This window comes from Hemicordylus capensis, chromosome 1 (assembly GCF_027244095.1).
Source record: "Hemicordylus capensis ecotype Gifberg chromosome 1, rHemCap1.1.pri, whole genome shotgun sequence".
In the NCBI taxonomy this organism is placed as follows: domain Eukaryota; kingdom Metazoa; phylum Chordata; class Lepidosauria; order Squamata; family Cordylidae; genus Hemicordylus; species Hemicordylus capensis.
Genome location: NC_069657.1, coordinates 252,596,367 through 252,614,764, shown reverse-complemented (window position 1 = coordinate 252,614,764; position 18,398 = coordinate 252,596,367). Strand labels below are relative to the sequence as shown.

Here is an 18,398-nt window from a genome sequence, read left to right as displayed (position 1 = left end):
TTTATCCTGACCTTTTGGCCTGTAGATGTCTTGCATCTACAGTTAGGTACAAGTACTGGGGCACATCACATTTGGAAAGCATGTGCTAGAATTCGAATAAAGTACTAGCCACCGAATCAAAGCAATGAAAAAAGATCAAAATAGGTAAGTATTAAGAACATAAGAGGACAGGACAACAAATTAAAAAGCACAAAAAGAAAAAGGGGGCTACAAGGTCCCATCAAGCAAAAGAGTGGATAACAGCATAGGGGCGCCTCACTTACCATCTTTTTGTTATTCTACTTCAACAGGTCAAGAAAGATGAAGAAAAGCAGAAGCAAGAGAATCAGAAGAAGCCTAAGTGAAATCTTTATTCAAATTATTTCAAATATACACAACAGAAAAAGCAGAAAAACAGATGCAGGGACAGGTGGAAAGGCTTAGAATTTAGTGTCATTCAGGGCAAACAGGAAGGCTACTGTTCTTTTTTTTAAAAAACCAAATCAAAAAGGACAGAACTTGAACTAATTTCCACACACATAATGGCTGATGTTCTCATTTTCACTGACAATACGCTACACTTAGTGTGTCTACAATTTTGCTGAGCATAAACCTTCCTATACCAACTTCTCACTGGAATTCAATCTTACCCATTGCGCTCTTGTAACAAATGTTTATCACTGTCTAACCCTCAGAATTTAAGTCATGCTGAAGTTCTCTTTGAGTACCATTCACTACTGTTCATAACATTAAGAAATAGGACTAGAACAAAGCAAATACAGATATACTGCCTGATATGCTGGCCATATGCTCTTAAAAAGGCTCAGTAGTTTAATTCTCCTGGCACAATGCTAATTTTGAGCTAAGAGGAAGATAATTTTTCTTTGTTCAATGGTACAGTAGTCTGCATTTTGTAGGAAAGCAAAAACCCCAACACCACATAATAGCTCCTTGTCAGCTATGACAAGCAGCTCAGGTCATCTATCACATCCCTGAGGAAAATTATATTAAAATTTCCTTGCTATATTTCAAAGAGAACAGATATGCCTCTGCTGGGGGGGGAAATAAGACAGGCTGTATCAAATGTAATCTACTTTCACCCTATTAAAACCAGCATTATGCTGTAGATTATCAAAAGTGTGTTTTCTTGGGTAGGCAGAGAGAAGAGAAAAGAGAAGAAGATCATATACAAAGGAAACTAGCACTAGGATGATAGTAGATTACTAGCCAATTCCTCAAACTACTAAAATGTTTAGGGCTAGAGAAAAATCTAAACCAGTTTTACCAAACCCAGAGAAGGAATACAAGAACAGTACCATCCTTTTAGAAGTGTTGAGTGAGCTTTGGGGTGGTTTTCAGCTAGGGTAATACGTGTGGAGGTTTCCTAATGCAGTGTTTTAGTATGTTGTGAAAACCAAAATCAAACATACAACAAGATAACAGCACCAAAGCTACAGCCTTCAGGAATACAAACAGCATTCAACTGATCCACGAATACAGAATACATTGATTTAGGAAAAATGTAATGGTTGCCCTAATGTACACATATATTCCCGACAACTGCAATGAACTCTTAAATTCACTTACTGACCTACATGTATTCATGCTATTTGACCAATTTTTATACAGTTTAACATTTGTGGCCATTTCAACCCCTCCCCAATTTCTGAATTTCATTTAAATAGAATATACATTACATATATCAGTTACAAAGAAAATTTCAACACAATTGATATTTATGTTAGTTTCCTTCATTTTACAGCCACAAATTCCCTCTTTGTTATGTTACTGGAATTACCCTCTAGGGGTGTGCATGAACCGAAATGCTGCGTTGATTCAAATTTGGACCAAATTTGAAGCGAATCTCTGGTATGTGAACTGGTTTGGTTGAACCAGCCAGTCCGGTCCATTCGACTGAACTGGTTTGGCAGTTCGAGGGGCTATGATTGTAAAGGGGAATCCAGTGAGGATTCCCCTTTACAAGCAAAGCAGTGGGGGAACCCTTGAAAAGTCTTTTAAAGGGTGACCGAAGGGGCGGCGAGAGGGCACCTTTAAAAGTCTATTAAGGTTCTCACAAGCCCAGCACCTACTTTTAAAGGTGCTGAAGTTCTGGGTGTGTGCTTGCTGCAAGGAGTGCCTGGCTTTCAGGAAACAAGTTCATTCCCTTGAAGCCCAATTAGCTGATCTAGAGAAGCTCAGAGAGTCAGAGATCTACACAGACAAGACTTTCAGGGATGTGATAAATGCATCCTACTCCCAGGCTGATGGCTTGTCTGCTGTCATAGAGAATGGATGTCTCGGGGAAGGAAGACCTCATTCCGAGGAAGAGGGAAATGTTCCCTTAGAAGGGACCTCTTGCACAGGGGGTACTCGGGGGGGGGATCTCTAGTAGTGGGTGATTTGATTATCGGTTTAGAGAGATGGTTCTGTGACCCACACCTAGTCCAGGAGGATGCCAGCATGGCTAACAAGTAAAGTCAAGGAAGCTATAAAGAGGAAGAAAGCTTCCTTCAGAAATTGAAAGGCCTGCCCAAATGAAGAGAACAGAAGGGAATACAAATTCTGGCAGAAGAAATACAAGGAGGCAATAAAGGATGCAAAAAGGGAGATTGAGGAACATTTAGCTAAGAGAATAATGGGGAATAGCAGAAACTTCTTCAAATACATCATAAGCAGGAAACCTGCCAGGGAGGCAGTTGGTCCATTAGATGATGAGGGAGTTAAAGGAATTATTAAGGAGGATATTGAGACTGCAGAGAGGCTAAATGAGTTCTTTGCAGCTGTCTTCATGACAAAGGATACCGAGCGTATATACCTGTGCCTGAACAGAACGTCTCAGGGACAGAGGCTAAAGAACTGAGTCAGGTAGAGGTGACGAGAGATTTACGTTCTAAACTGTCTAGAAAAATTAAAAATTAACAAATCTCCAGGGCCAGATAGCATCCACCCAAGAATCCTTAAAGAAATCAATATGAAATTGCAAAAATATTTAACTTATTCCTAAAATCTGGCCCTGTAACAGAGGAAAGTCGCCAATGTCGCCTTCAAGAGAGCCCTTAAAACCCATCAGTTTGGCCTGGCCTTTCAGGGTTTTAAATTAGTTTTAATTGTTTTAATGTTAACCTAGTTTTCAGGGTTTTAATTGTTTTGATAGTTTAATTGTTTTTAAATATGTTTTTAAATTGGTATTTATATTTGTATTTCTGTTTTAATTGTTTTTAATGATTTCTGTTCTAATTGTAAACCGCCCTGAGCCAGCTCGGATGGGCGGTATAAAAAATCAATCAATCAATCAATCAATCAATCAAATAAATAAATGTATGTATGTCTGGGAAGTAGCCAAGGTAACCAATTTTCAAAAAGGGATCCAGGGGGGATCCTGGAAATTACAGGCCAGTTAGCTTAACGTCTGTGCTGGAAAAATGGATGGAAAGAATTCTCAAAGATAAAATTGTTAAGCATATTGAAGAACTGGCCCTGCTGAAGGAGAACCAGGCCAGCATGGCTTCTACAAAGGTAAATCTTGCCTCATCAACCTTTTGGAGTTCTTTGAGAGTATCAACAGGCATGTGGAGAAAGGCGATCCTGTTGATATTGTATGCTTGAACTTTCAAAAAGCTTTAGACAGCATTCCTCATGATAGACTTGAGAAAACAGCAGTCATGGGATAAGGGGACAGGTTTATGTGTGGATTGGTAACTGGTTGAAGAACAGGAAACAGAAAGTAGGAATAAATGGAGAGTTTTCACAATGGAGGGAAGAACGAAGTGGGGTCCACCAGGGATCTATACTGGGATCAGTGCTCTTTAACTTGTTTATAAACGATCTAGAAGTAGTGGTAAGCAGTGAGGTGACCAAATTTGCAGATGATACCAAACTCTTTCGGGTAGTGAAATCCAAAACAGATTGCAAGGAGCTCCAAAAGGATCTCTCCGAACTAGGGGAGTGGGCAACAAAATGGCAGATGCAGTTCAATGTTAGCAAGTGTAAAGTGATGCATATTGGAACAAAAAACCCAACTTCACATATACGCTGATGGGGTCTGAGCTATTGGTGACTGACCAGGCAAATTATTGGGGTCGTTGTGGACAGCTCGTTGAAAATCTCCACACAATGTGCAGCAGCTGTGAAAAAGGCCAAATAAATGCTTGGAATCATTAGGAAGGGGACTGAAAATAAAACTACTAATATCATAATGCCCTTATACAAACCTATGGTATGGTCTGTTTTGAGTACTGCATACAGTTCTTTTCACCATACCTCAGAAAGGGCATTACAGAACTGGAGATGGTGAAGAAGAGGGCAACAAAGATGATCAGGGGCCTAGAGAACCTTCCTTATGAAGCAAGGTTATAACATTTGGGGCTTTTTAGTTTAGAAAAAAGATGGAGGAGTGACTTGATAAGAGGTTTATACAATTATGGATGGTGTGGAGAGAGACATTTTTCTCCCTTTCTCATAACACTAGAACCAGGCGCCATCACATGAAACTGATTGCCAAGAAAATTAGTACTGACAAAAGGAAGTACTTTCCCCATACAACACATAATTACCCCTGCTAACTTGGAAAAGAGGCAACTTTTAATGTGGTGATTCTCTTTATTTAGCAGGGGGAGAGTAACTGGCCCTGTCCACTCCCAGCACAGTACCTCCATGACTCTCATGTTTCTTTTTAGATTGTGAGCCCTTCAGGGACAGGGATCCATTTTATTTGTTTGTTATATCTTTGTGTAAACCGCCCTGAGCCATTTTTGGAAGGGCGGTATAGAAATCGAGTGAATGAATGAATGAATAATTAACCTATAGAATTCTCTGCCACAAGATGTGGTGACAGCCACTAGCCTGGATGGCTTTAAGAAGAGCTTAGATAAACTCATAGAAGACAAGTCTATCAATGGCTACTAGTCTGAGGGCTATCGGCCATCTCCAGCCTCAGAATCAAGATACTAGTTTACCTTTAAATACCAGTTGCAGGGAAGCAACAGCAGGATTGAGGGCATGCCCTCACCTCTTCCCTGTGGGATTCCCAGAAGCATCTGGTGGGCCACAGTGTGAAACAGGATACTGGACTAGATGGGCCTTGGGCCTGATCCAGCAGAGCTATTCTTATGTTCTTAAGAGGTGTCTGTTCTCCAGCAGCCAACTGCATTGCTGCAAGATATTCCTACCTGCAGGCCAGCAAAAGTCTCCACGGGCCAGATCTGGCCCCCGGGCTTTATGCTGTGCAGGCCTGGACTAGAGTGCTTTATTCCAGAATCTCTGAAACTGGGCATTGGGCAAATACAGAAAATATGTTCCCCCTTGCTATTAGGCAAGAATAAATCCAGTTGTTCTCCCAGGAGTCTGCCTGCATGTGGAATTAATTGCTAATTTGGCCAAGCTCTCTTTGAGACGCATTTGCACCAGAGAAATCCCACTTCTGCCCCCCACTTCTCCTGCTGGATTAATATCCAACCCTTGGAGGCTTGTAAAAAGTAAAGGAAAAAGGAGACTTATTAAAATTATTACAAACTAGTTCTATCTGAGGCCTTTAGCTTTTTAGATACACTTAAAAATATTTAGTTGGTTACAAGAATACTTCAAAAGTGCCCGGATGGTTCTGGAGTGAAACACATTGAAATCTTAGTTACTCAGTTGCAAAGAACAGATATTTAGGAAAATATAAATCACACAAAGAAAGAAATATAAATTCCAGGCGAAGTTTGACTAAACACTTTTTTTCCTAGACTAGATTCCTGAAGCCATAAACCCTGGCTTCCATCCCTTGAACTCACCAAATTCCTGATGAGAATCAAGACTCCTGCAATCCTGTCTTACAAGGATCTACAGTCATCCTGCTGCAGCAAACTCCATTGCTGTATATCCTCCGCACTCCCAGCACAGACTTCCTTTCTTCTTCCCAGAATTCACCCTGCAGATCTCTGGTCCCACTCATCTGGTGGACTGACAGGCTGGTGAACTCCAGGGCTCAGCCAGTCAGTCAAGACAAGGGTTCACTTCCTGTTAACTCTCTATAGAGGGTGGGGAGAGTGGTCACTACAACTTGTATCAGTAATGTAGATCAAGGGGTGGAGGGAATCTTCATCAAATTGCAGGTGACAAAATTAAGAGAGAGCTGAAATTTCAGAAGACAGGAATAAAACTTAAAATGACCTTGACAGAACGGAAGATTGGTAAAACTTACAAAATTAAATTAAGCAGATACAAATGAGAAGTACTGCACTTAGGCAAAAAAAATAGACCAAATCAAATGCAGATCTATGGATGAGGGATGTGAAAAGGATTGGGACTGGAGTTGATCACAAGATGAACAAGGATCAGCAGTGTGATTAGGTGCAAAAAAGGCTGATGTAATTTTAGGCTGTATTAATAGAACTAGAAGTAGTAGTACTTCATTCCATACTAGTCAGATCTCATCTGGAATACAGCTGTCGAGTTCTGGGTGCTGCACTTTAAGGAGGGTGTAGACCAGTTGGAATGAGCAGAGAAGAGCAATGAAGATGGTTTGGGAAGGTTTGTTGGATAGAGAGCAAGTCTTGTTTTCTGCTGTCCCAGAGAGCAGGACTAGATCTAATGGGCTTAGGTTTTAGGAGAGTAGGTTTCAGGAGAGTAGGTTTCAGGTAAACATTAGTAGAAACTTTTTAATGGTAAGAACAGTGTGACATTTGAACCAGTTTATCTGGAGCTGGGGTATGTGGGCTCTCCCTTCCTTGAGGTCTTCAAGCAGGAGCTGGACAGTCATCTGTTGCAGAAGTTCTATCTATGGATTTCCTTCAACAAGCTGAGGATTAAGAACACAAGAACAGCCCTGCTGGAGCAGGCCCAAGGCCTATCTAGTCCAGCATCCTATTTCACACAGTGGCCCACCAGATGCCATTGAATGCCTACAGGCAGGAGTTGAGAGCATGCCCTCTCTCCTGCTGTCACTCCCCTGCAACTGGTACCCAGAGCCTACTAGCACCATCTCTCAGCCCTCTTGCCCCCTTGCTTTTCCCCTTGACTCCAACCCTCTTCCCCCTCACTTTCATTAATATTTTAAATAATAAATGTTACTGTAATGATTTATTTAATAAATTACATTACATTTATTACAAAATAAAGGTTAATGTAATAATGTATTGTTGTACATTAAATACAAGAGACTTGCATTTTAGGCAGTATACAAATACGTTAAATAAATAAAATAAAATAATTAATGTGCTGGAAATTGGGTTTGATTCACACACCCCAAGTCACAGTTGGTTCTGGCCCACTGGGGCATTTTGAATTGTGCACCCCTGCTGTAGTCCAACGGTTGGATTCTCTGAAAGCCTTGGAGTGCCTGGTGACAGCAGTAACCTACCAGAACTTCTGGGTTGACCAGAATCTTTTCTTAGCTTTCTGGGTTTTCAAAGTTAAGTATTTTTAATCGTTCATAGGCAGCTTCTCTGAGCATGCTGCACAAATGACTCGTTTCTGATAGGAGTCATTCCTGAACTAGTTGACTGAGAAGGCTGCTAAGAGCTGGTTAAAACCGATTCAGCCAGTTTATTCATTAACTGACCTGAGCCAAGAGAATTTCCACACACCAATTTGCTACACAAGTGTTGAAGAATCCAGGCTCAGGACAAAGTTTTGTCAAACCACTTCAGAACTGCCCTCCAGTTTCCTGAGGAGCCACTGATAAGCACTCCAAGTACAGTTTTTGAACCTGTTGCAAATCCAGTATCATCTAGCCCACATATGACCTTGAGTCCAACATACCTGTAACACACCCTCTTCCCCTACATTAGGGTTCTGCACAGAACTGGTTCAGGTGGTTTGGTTCGAATTCAAACCCAAATGCCAGTCCTCAAACCGGTTTAATCAAACCGACTAGCCGTCTGGTCCATTTGGTCAAACTGGTTCAACCCAGTTTGAGGGCTATACTTGTAAAGGGGAATCCAGTGAGGACTCCCATTTACAAGCAAAGAGGTGGGGGAATCCTTTAATAGTATTCTAAGGGCGGCCAGGTGCAAGGCAGCGAGAGGGCACCTTACTGGCTTCTGTGTCAGCGATGGCTCCTCTAAGCTCCTTCAGCGCTCCCTCGCCCCAGCAGTGCAGGCTGGCAGCAGCACAGTTCTGGCCTCCACAGATGCACGGAGGCTATTTGCATGACCTGTGCGCATCCACAAAGGTCACAGAAATGGCCTCTACACATCTACGGAGGCTGGAACCAAGCCAACGCCAGCCCACGCTGCTGGGGGAGGAGCACCAGCAGAGCTTAGAAGAGCCACCATTACCACAGAAGCCAGTAAGGTGCCCTCTTGCCGTCCAGCACCTGGAACATCATGAGGGATGTGTCCTCCTCTGGGGGAGGGGCAGAACTTCTGCTGCAGAAAAAATGCTTAGGATCGGATGGCTTCTTTGTGGGTCCAGAATAAGGAACTTAAAACAAATAATTCTTGCAAATTCCCTTCTAGAGTTCACTGAGAGGTAAGACTATAGGTTCCAGTCCAGAACAATATCAGACCTTTCTCTCTGTCTGATGGAGTCAGACTAGTGTAGAAATGTCACTGGCCAAGAGGAGACTGATTAGTGAAAGCAATTATCTATTGTACATCACCACACAGTTTATGTAATGCCCCATGTCTGGGCTATTCTCTGTTGGAATAGCTCAGCACCAGTTGTCAGGTTCATACAATATCTAGAAATTATCCTTTCTTGAGTCTGTATTTCACAAATAAAGAATGAACAAAGGGAGAGAGGTTTATTGCAGCACAGGAATTTGGGGGGTAGCGGAAAAGTCACCGAAAAACAAACCTCACGAGAAAAAACTTAGTTTTTCCACTTCAGTCAAGCAGGATTATGAGATCACTGCTTTTGACATATTAAATGCCTCCCTACTTTTTGTTTTAATGCATAATTTGTACAGTATATAGGAACAAAACAGGGGTGTGGCTTATAAAGTTCAGTCTGAGGGCTAATGTTAGTGGGAATCAGTGGCTGGGCCTATGAATTTCAGCAAGAGCCTCCGTACTTCCCCCTGCCCCAGTAAGAACACATAATTTGAGCACTGTCCCAAAGATAAGAAATAAAATGTACACAGATTTTTACATAGACTGAGGTAGCGATCTAACATAAATTGTACACCCAATTAACTAATCCAGAAAGGCCGCTCGAGGCCACATGAGCCATCCATGAACAATACCACCCTCTCTTGTGTGTCCTGTATTGCACCGAGAGGATTTGTAGAAAAGGAGCTTCCCCACTCATGGTAGTATGAAGGGTGGGCCTGCATTGTATGAAGAGCAGCATAGAGGATGGGGCCATACAAGGTGTGTGTTATGCTTTTCTCCTTAGCCTCACCATCTACAGCAGCTGGGAAGAAAAGAGTAACACACACCTTGTATGGCCCCACCCACCAAGCTGCCTCTCATGGAACACAGGACTTCCACATCTCAGGCAAGGGTCAGTGGCATTTGCCCTCTGCGCAAGCATCTTCCCATAGGGAAGAAGGCAACAACTTTCCCTGAACCAAGGAGTCAGAGCTATTGCTCCCTATGTGCAATTCCACACAGGGAGGCATGAGTTACCTTGCAGTGGCCACAAATGGTGGGGTGATGGACTGGCCATAACAGTAATCTTTGCATCTAGCTAACATAATGGATTCCTAGAAATGAGACTCGCTCTCTCATAGTATAAGCAGCATTCACCAAAAACCTTGCTCAGGATAAAATCCACATCAGACAATTATGTTCAGCATATCAGACAATTATGTTCAGCATATAAGTATGAGAGGCAGATAAGTATAAGAATGAGATTCTGCAAGATGACTGCTCATTTCAGTGATTCAAGGATAAGAGAGCCAAGAGATTGTTTGTTTATAATTATGTCATAATTATTTCAAATCTACATAATCAGTACATCCATTGGTATAGTTTTGCCCATGTAACTTCATTTGCATTGCTTTAACTTCCGGACTATCACAATGTACCAGAAACAGTTTTTTTTGGGGGGGGAGGGGTGTGTATCCCAAAGTACCATGCAATGGAGAGATTTCTTTTACCTTGATTTCAATGTTTCCCACTTTCGTAGTTGATCGAATAATTGGTCTCCCAACCAAAGCTGGGAAGATGTGTTCTGGAAAATTGGATCCTGCATATCCACATTTCACAAACTGAAAAGAAAAAACCTCTCATTAGCTTATACATAATAGTTTGTTGGTGCTATTCTTTTAAAATAAAAGAGATATTAGTCAGTAGTTCATGTTCTCAAGCCATTTGAGAACTTTTGAAAAACAAATTGTTCAACATGTATTTTAAATTAGAAGTTGTTTTTATGAAGGAAATACATGAACCTGTGAAAAGGACAGCATACGCTCACACACTTCATCTGCTTAGGTATACTTGAACCTGAACTATACTGTATTTATGTTTTCCCACATATTCTGCAACTACATATTTAAGCCAATATAAAACCACAGATTATGTGGAAGCTCAAGGTTATAACAATGATCAAATTCTAGCTGTTCTGATTGCCAGATACACTTCAAAACAGACCATATCTAAATATCAGAGATTTACTAGGTTTGTAGAGAGCTGTGATATTCTGTAATTCCATGCAAGCCACACCTGCAGTACAGAGTGCAGAATCTTGCTTTCGGAGACTCTCAGCTCAAGTTTCTCACTCTTAAGGATGCAAAGAGAAATGTGAATGTATCCATGGGCAACCCCTGATGAAATCTCTGAAGTAGCTTAACAAGGCCAGTGGTAAGAACTTCAGTTCACTGTACGGCTTCTTGCCTGTCTCCAAGACTAGTATAAGCAAGATATGTAAATCAAGAAAACTTAGTTTAGTAAGACCACAGAAAGCAGCTGTTTTTAGTGATGATTTTTGATGCCTCCAGCTTACGCAGTAAAAATCCAGGAACTATTTTTTAAGAGGCTCCATTATGTTGTGCTGAATACAAACAGCTAGATTTCTGTGATGCTGCACTTGCACAGAGAGGTCGTCTGACTGAAATCCTCTCAACTTCTTCATTCTTATCTAACAAGAGGGCAGAGTTGTCTCTTGAAAGCAGCAACACAATAGTCTTATGAGAACTGTTATCAGATGAGTCAACATCAACATTACTTGACTTTCTCAACATATGATTGCTCATTGAACAAATCTTCATAGCCTTTTCTCTGCAGGAATGCACAACAGCCACTCACTTTAAAAGTAAAGAGGTGCTCTTGAGGATACCAACTGGGTGGGGCTAAACACTTGCTTGCCACTGGTGATCCCAGCTTTAAATATCAAGCATCTCCATATCTGCATAAACCCATCCTGGGTAATGGAATGCTGGGAATTAGCTTTTATACATATGTAGATGCTAACAAAAAAACATTTCAATCATTTGCTCTTTTAGTAAATGTTGTTTACCAAAAAGTATCTGAAGGACACTAAGAACTCTAAACATTCAGAGTCAAGTATTGTTGCACAGTGCCCATTTCAAATTACTAGAGTAGAGCATATGTTTGCCAAATAAATGTTTAAGCACCTTTTTACTCCTTCAAGATGTAGTCTATTATTTAACCAACTAAGCTTATAATTGTAAATATACATATTAACTCAGAGATCCTTTTTGTACTAAATTTGTTTTAGGAAAATCTGCTAGGTTAATCTAGTGCCTGTTTTACCATATATAGTTTCTTCTACACAGTCTGTGGTTTCTGACTATTTCTCTCACTTCCCATTAAGTCATCAAGTGGTAAGAAAGTGCAATGTATAAATACATCCTCAACCGACAAATGTCAGTTTCTTTTCAAATAATAGTCTTCTGGCCAGTGTTAAACAGGATATAATTATTAGCTTCAGGAAAGGCAATTAATTTCAGCGTCTCCAGAAAAGTTACGGCTTTAGCGACATCCAACATTGGACAAACATGCTCAGCTATTAAGCATTCCAAATGATGTTGCTAACATTCTATCTTTATTGCATATGTTGTGGATCTATATTTATTTCATCGTTTTCCACCACAGACTAGTAATCTCCATAGTTGTCATCTCAAATGATCATTGCTTCAATACGCAGATACAACTTTTTAAGCTAGAAAAGCCACTAAGAGATGTGATTTATCTCAACTGGAAATGGAAATGACTAAATGGATGCTTTCTTGTTCAGGAAGCTTTATTATGTCATTATTATTATTATTATTATTATTTATTATTTATTCAGTTTCTATGCCGCCCTTCCTAAAATTGTTCAGGTATCATTACCTGGTATCATCCTCAACTTTCCTGTCCAAAGAAAAAGGAAAATCACAGGGAAAGCAGCAAAGTATCAAAATACACACACCCTCATCCAAAGTAAAATTACCTAGATCAGAGTTTCTCAACCACCGGTCCGGGGACCGCTGCCGGTCCCCGAAGGGTTGAGCGCCGGTCCCTGACTGGGAGTCAACCCCCCCCCCCCAACAACTGCAATCAAGTCACTCACTTCCTCAATTTTGCACATGGTACGGAAGAGGAAGAGTATCACCTTCTTGTCCCTTGCCTCCACGTGCTGCTGTGATCTTCCTACAGCTATTTTATTCCCTATCTTTACAGCTTCAAACTGTATGCGGTGTGGAAGGTATGCCACCTGAAGGGCTGCCACTTGAAGGGCTGCTGGTTCTTGCATGCTCATTGTTTGCAGCCAAAGGTTGATTGATTGAAACCCAGCTGCCTATTGTGGTCGAGGCGCCTTGAGAGGGAACGCTGTTTCCCCCTTGCATCGGTGGGGTGTTGTGGTCCCTCTGCCCCCTGTAACCCCCTGGTCTGCACCGCCGGTGGAGGACGGCGGTCCCCTTTATGACCTCGCCGGGTGCGGGGGACAATCTCTGGCCGGGATCATGCCGCGGTGAGGGCTAAGCAGAGGAGGGAGGGAGGAGGGCCGCCTTGGCTCACCTTGCAGGTATGCGCGGGCAGCATGTGGGACCACGTGAGCTGCGTGGCCCCAAAGGCAGGCTGGTGTGATTGGCTCCCGCAGGGGAGTTGGGAGGGGGGCACAGAAGTGCACATTGTGAGAGAGGATGGGGAACACTTGCTACACTCTGGTGCGCAAGCACAGTGGCGGCAGCTCTTGGACCCAGGCGACCTTCCGAGTGCAGTCCGGTGCACCATTGCCTCACCCACCCTGAACAGTGCCTCGTCTCCCCAGCGAGGAAAATGAGGCATCTACCACTACAACGCCCCACACCCTCCGCCATCTCAGAATCACCCCCCTTTCTTTTAATGCCAGGTCTCCACCGCTCTTCTTCACATTTTCTTTCACCATTAAAAAAAACCCCATTCCCAGCACCTGCCATGTAACGAATTTAACGAGTTTTGGAGGAGCTGCACGGGTTTCATTAGGTCCACCTCACAAAGTGCACATCTAAGAGCAGGATCCAGATCAAGTCAGGTGATCATGACCAAGCAGCATTGACACAAATGAGAGATAACTAAATTAATTTCAGTGGGTGGTCGTGACTAACGTTGTCTGGATCCTGCCCTGCGACTACACAACTCCTGCTAAAACTCCACCTCCATCATGAGAGGGTTAAACTGTAGATTTCCGGCTCTACTGAGCTTGCCCTGCTCTCCTCTCCTCACCTCCTTTTTGCTTTGCTTGACATCCAGCCTGATGAAGCATTTTGGGGGATTCAAAAGCTTGCTTGTGTGTTGTTTTCATTGCCCCCATGTAGCTTTTGAATTTTTCTAATGGCCCAACATCCCCTCTCCATTGAGTAATCACAAGAACCTCCACCCCCACCCCACACATACTGAAGACATACTGGAGACAAATTTGTTCACCCAGGCTTTTAGATTCAGGGGTTCTCAACCTTGGGTATCCAGACATTGGTGGACTTCTACTCCCATAATCCCCAGCCATAATGGCCAAATGCCATTGTGGTTGGGGGTTATGGGAGTTTAACTGAGGGACCCAAGGTTGAGAACCCCTAATATTCCATGATTGCAAAAGATTCCAAATTTAATTATTTTAATGCTTATATTATTTTAATTGTAAACTGCCCAGAGATGCAAGTTTGGGGCAGTATAGAAGTCTGATAGATAGATAGATAGATAGATAGATTTGAAACCCCTTTACTAACTGCCGGTCCGGGAAACTGCGCATGAAGAATGTAGCGGTCCTTGAAACTCTGCACGAAGAATTTAGCGGTCCTTGACTCCAAAAAGGTTGAGAAACACTGACCTAGATACTCCGTCATGGAGCCAGTAGGGGTGGCGGGGATCGGGGGCCACATGGCCCCCGGAAGTCCCGCACAAGTGACCGGAGCATCCTGGGGGGACCCCCGAAGCTGGGAGGCTTGTTGTAGCCTCCCAGTTGGGGCTCTACTTGTGTGGAGCCATGCCACGGCAGCACACAATCAGTAAAATGCAGTTAGCGGACTCCGCTAACCTCCTTTTAGGGGAGGGGTTCCTAGGCGGGCTAGCCACCGTTGAACCACCAGGCTCTCCTGCAAGTCCGATGGTTCCCATGATGGGGGGAAACCGGGCTGGGCTCCCTTAGCCCAGTTTCTCTCCATCACGAGAATCGCCTCATTCTCTCACATACTCAAATATCTACAAGAATGCAGGTCTCTGGGGGGCTTACAGCAAAATAAAACAAATTAAAACAAAAATTTAAACCTTAAAACAATTTAAAACCACAAGTCTAGTTTAAAACCTTGAATTAATAAATGTGTCTTTAAAGACTTTTTAAAAGTTGTCAGAGATGTGGAGGCTCTTATTTCAGCATGGAGTGCATTCCAGAGTCTCAGGGCAGCAAAAGAGAAGGCCCATCCCTGTGTAGTCACAAGACAAGCTGGTGGCAACTGCAGATGAACCTCTCTGGATGATCTCAATGGGCAATGGGGCTCATGGTGAATAATTCTCTTAAATACCCCAGGCCTTAGCTGTTTTGAACTTTATAGGTTATAACCAGCACCCTGTATTTTGCCCAGAAACATATTGGTAACCAGTGTGGTTCTTTTAATACAGGAGTAACATGGTCTCTTCGAGATGACCTGGAGACCAATCTGGCTGCTGCATTCTGTAACAACTGCAGTTTCTGGACTATATACAAAAACTGGCCATAGCCTCAACCAGAGACACCAGGGAGAGGTTTGGGTCCAAAAGCACCCCCAGACTGCCTACCTCTTCCTTGGGACGCATGACCCCATCTAGAACTGGGAGAGCAAAACTGTCTCACGAGTTCCAACCCTGCACAATGTACCTCCATCTTATTTGGATTCAGTCTCAGTTTGCTACCCCTCATCACTGCCTCCAAGCATGGTTATGCCTTCTAATGATAATGTTGACATGGATAAATAAATAATACAAGCAGATACCTTAAGGAAGATATGAAGAGCTACCTGTTGATGGATACATACTATCTCTGACAAAAATTATTTTTATTTTTCATAATTACATAGGGAATTTTAGTCCCCATGGATGCTACTCAAGGTGCACACATATCTTTTAAAACTAATGTCTTCTAACACAAAACTAATGTTCCACTATATAAGGTAACAACATTTAGGCTGTAGACATGGGGAATGCACTTTTCCACCAGACTGGCTGATCTTTTGGAAAGAGCACAAAACATCATTCTAGTTTTATGCCAATATATGATTTAGATATCTTGACTTCAATTTGTTCCTACATTTAGATTGTTTTATTGCATAAACTTGCCCAGAGGCTTTGTGTTAGTGAGAAAATTTTAAAATTAGAAATAGTTCTGCTACTATTATTAATATTGCTAACTACAGACCTTTCAAGCAAAGAGACTCAAAACCTGCACTCAGGTCTTCCTTGAGTAACTGACTGTGAAAGATGGGGGTGGGGCACAGAAGTAGGAATGTAACAGAAAGATCTAAGATCCAGATTACCTAGACAAGTCCCAGCAGTGCAGGGCCAACTGAGACTTCTGGCGCACACAAACAGTTCTCTGGCATGCATATACATACACAGGGAAGGGATGCAACTAGCTCTATTCAGACATTATGTTGTATCTGCATTCAGATGTCTGTAAACACATACGAGTTTGTCTGTGAATGACTGTACCTGGGTTCATTTTTAAAATGAACTTAGGATACAAGTGCCTCAAATAAATACTACAGATAAGAAATGTATTGCTGTACCTGCATTCAGTACAACATTTCAGCAACAGTACCTGGTCACAGATCTGTATGACTGTTGAACCTAATGTGTGCATACAACTAGTTACACACCCAAACAGATGCAGCAGGATGTGGCAGATCAAGAGCTGACTGTAGGTAGGGAGACTCGAGTTCAAGTCACCACTCAGCTATTAAACTCATCAGGTGAATTTGGGCCAGTCACCCTCTCAGACTAACTAACTCCACAGGATGATCAAACGGAGGTGGGCAGAAGCATGTACCTCACCCGGAGCTCCTTTGATTAGAAAGGTGCGATAGACGCATAATGTCACCAACCTGCTACAAAGAAAATAACTGGGCTGCCAAAAGAGAATCCTGGTGAAAGGAGAACAGGGAGCAGCAAAGACAGCCTCCCACCTTCAGACCTTCTCGCCCACAATCAGCAGTAAACCCGGCTACAGGATCTATTGTACACGCTTCCTCCGCCTCCTCGCAAGCTACGAGCACCTCATGAGGAGGAGCGGGGGAGGGGAAGAACAGAATCCAAATCGTGGTTACAAAGACACGACAAAACGAAAAATCCAGCTTTTCCTGCAAGCGCCCCCGAATGGCTCCACGGCTGCCACATCCCCTGCACGCTTGACAAGGGACTGGGAGGCCCCCTGAATGAACTGGGGCTGCCGCTTCCGATTGCACCCGGCTACTCTCGGGCTTCAAACCAATACAAGCCCCTTCAGCAGCAGGAACCGGCAACCCTCCTCCGCCCTAATCCGCCAGGTTAGCGCGGCCCAACGCAGCAGCAGCAGCAGCAGCCCCCTCCTCCTCACCCCGGTGCCGTTGTCGCAGACGACCACTTTCCTGCCCAGCGTGTCCATCTTCCTTCTTCCCTTCCTCCGTAGGCGCAAGAGCGAGTCCCTGGAGTGAATGGGGGGCGGCGTGTCCCGCTCGCCTCCTGCAGCTCCACCAGGCCTCGATCTTCCCCCGGCTCACACAGCCAACCCCGGAAAGGAAGCAAAGGGAAACCGCCGCCGCCGACCCAACCCTGTGGAGGACCCGCCTTCTCCTGGCATGACTGGCAGGCCCGCGGCCATCCAATCCGCGCCCGGGGTCCTCGCGCTGGCCCTCCCCGCCCCCACGGTGGCCGCTGCCTTCTCCCGCCCACCCCCCAATCCGTGCCACCTTTTCACCTTCTTGGTTCTGCGGTTGCCATGGCAGCGGCCGCCGGCACATGGGCCTTCTCCCTCCCCGCCGTGCAGAAGATGAAACAGCGGCTACTTCAGGGGGGCTCCGCGACTGACTGCCTACAGGAGGCCATGGCAGGTGATGGCACAAAGTGATCCGGTTTGAAGCCCAGGCCGAACGCCTGACTTACTGTACTGTATGTGGGCAAGTTCCACTCCCTAGTCGCCCGCGTGTATGTGGATAGCCTAGGTTTATGAGGGTGCAACTTGCCTAGCGGATTGGCTTTCAAGCAACAGGTCGAGTCCCCAAAACCATCTTTCCCCACAATCGTCATCGTCGGTGGCCACGCGGAAGGGCGATACTTTTCTATTTGGCCTTTTAAAGACTAGGTTACTCAGTAGTAGGAGTTATTCGGGTTACTTAATTTCAACAGGACTTCCATCAAGTAATTTAGTCACAATGCCAGGCGCTGTGTAAGCCATCTGACACGCGTCCTTTCATGTGCTTCTGTTGACGTGCAAGATTTGGGAGTAAGTTCAAGTGGATCCCACTTCACTTCAGTTGAATTCAAACCAAAGCTTTGATTTCATCCTCCCCTGCCTCACCACTCTCCCGAACCCCTGTAGGTACTTATTCCAGAGGCCCCCTTACCAGGGCCTCCACAGCCCCTCCTCTTTAGTCTGTCCCCAGTGGCATGACGATGCTTAATTTGCAGGGGCCTCCAAAGGCCTTTAGGTCCTGGCTCCAAAATTACCTAGGTGCACCTCTGAGGCAGGGGCGTAACAAGGCTGGAGTGGGCCCAGAGACAAAATTTTAAAATGGGCCCCTCGCTGATACACACACACTTCACAATATACAGTCATGTGACTTGCCTCTGGGGGGCCCCCTCGAGGCGTGGGGGCCCCCAGGCAGCCGCCTCCCCTTGCCTAATACCGGTAGTAGTTACACCCCTGCTCTGAGGTACTCACCAGGGATGGGCAAGAGACACCTGGCTCCTCATTTATTTATTTAATTTTACCTGAGAGTAGCAAGGTAGCAGTATTTTCTGCAGCATTATTTTAAAACTAGCTGACCCTGCACAGAGCATCTGTATGGTCTTGCACTGAGCCTGTGGCATCTCACCCCCACAACTCTCTCGCTGCCCCCCACA

General features: G+C 44.0%; 2 protein-coding genes across 5 annotated transcripts in view; one reads left to right on the top strand and one right to left on the bottom strand.

Annotated features, from left to right (window-relative positions):
* The window catches only part of ACTR2 (actin related protein 2), a 31,916-nt gene extending 14,737 nt beyond the window's left edge, over window positions 1-17,179 (bottom strand). The window contains exons 1-3 of one of the 3 annotated variants that reach the window (XM_053284423.1): window positions 16,894-17,179; window positions 10,007-10,117; window positions 264-278 (exon numbers count right to left, since the gene is read on the bottom strand). In XM_053284423.1, coding sequence (XP_053140398.1) covers window positions 264-278; window positions 10,007-10,117; window positions 16,894-16,941 — 174 coding nt within the window. In that variant the 5' untranslated portion in view covers window positions 16,942-17,179. Of the gene's footprint in view, window positions 1-263; window positions 282-10,006; window positions 10,118-16,893 lie in introns of those variants that run through there. The other 2 variants (XM_053284424.1, XM_053284425.1) reach the window with 2 other exon arrangements.
* A 7-nt stretch (window positions 17,180-17,186) lies between these two features.
* Window positions 17,187-18,398, top strand: part of LOC128339891 (N(4)-(Beta-N-acetylglucosaminyl)-L-asparaginase-like) — a 36,211-nt gene continuing 34,999 nt past the window's right edge. Inside the window, exon 1 of one of the 2 annotated variants that reach the window (XM_053284426.1) lies at window positions 17,187-17,386. In XM_053284426.1, coding sequence (XP_053140401.1) covers window positions 17,275-17,386 — 112 coding nt within the window. In that variant the 5' untranslated portion in view covers window positions 17,187-17,274. The remainder of the gene's footprint in view (window positions 17,387-18,398) is intronic. The other variant, XM_053284427.1, reaches the window with a different exon arrangement.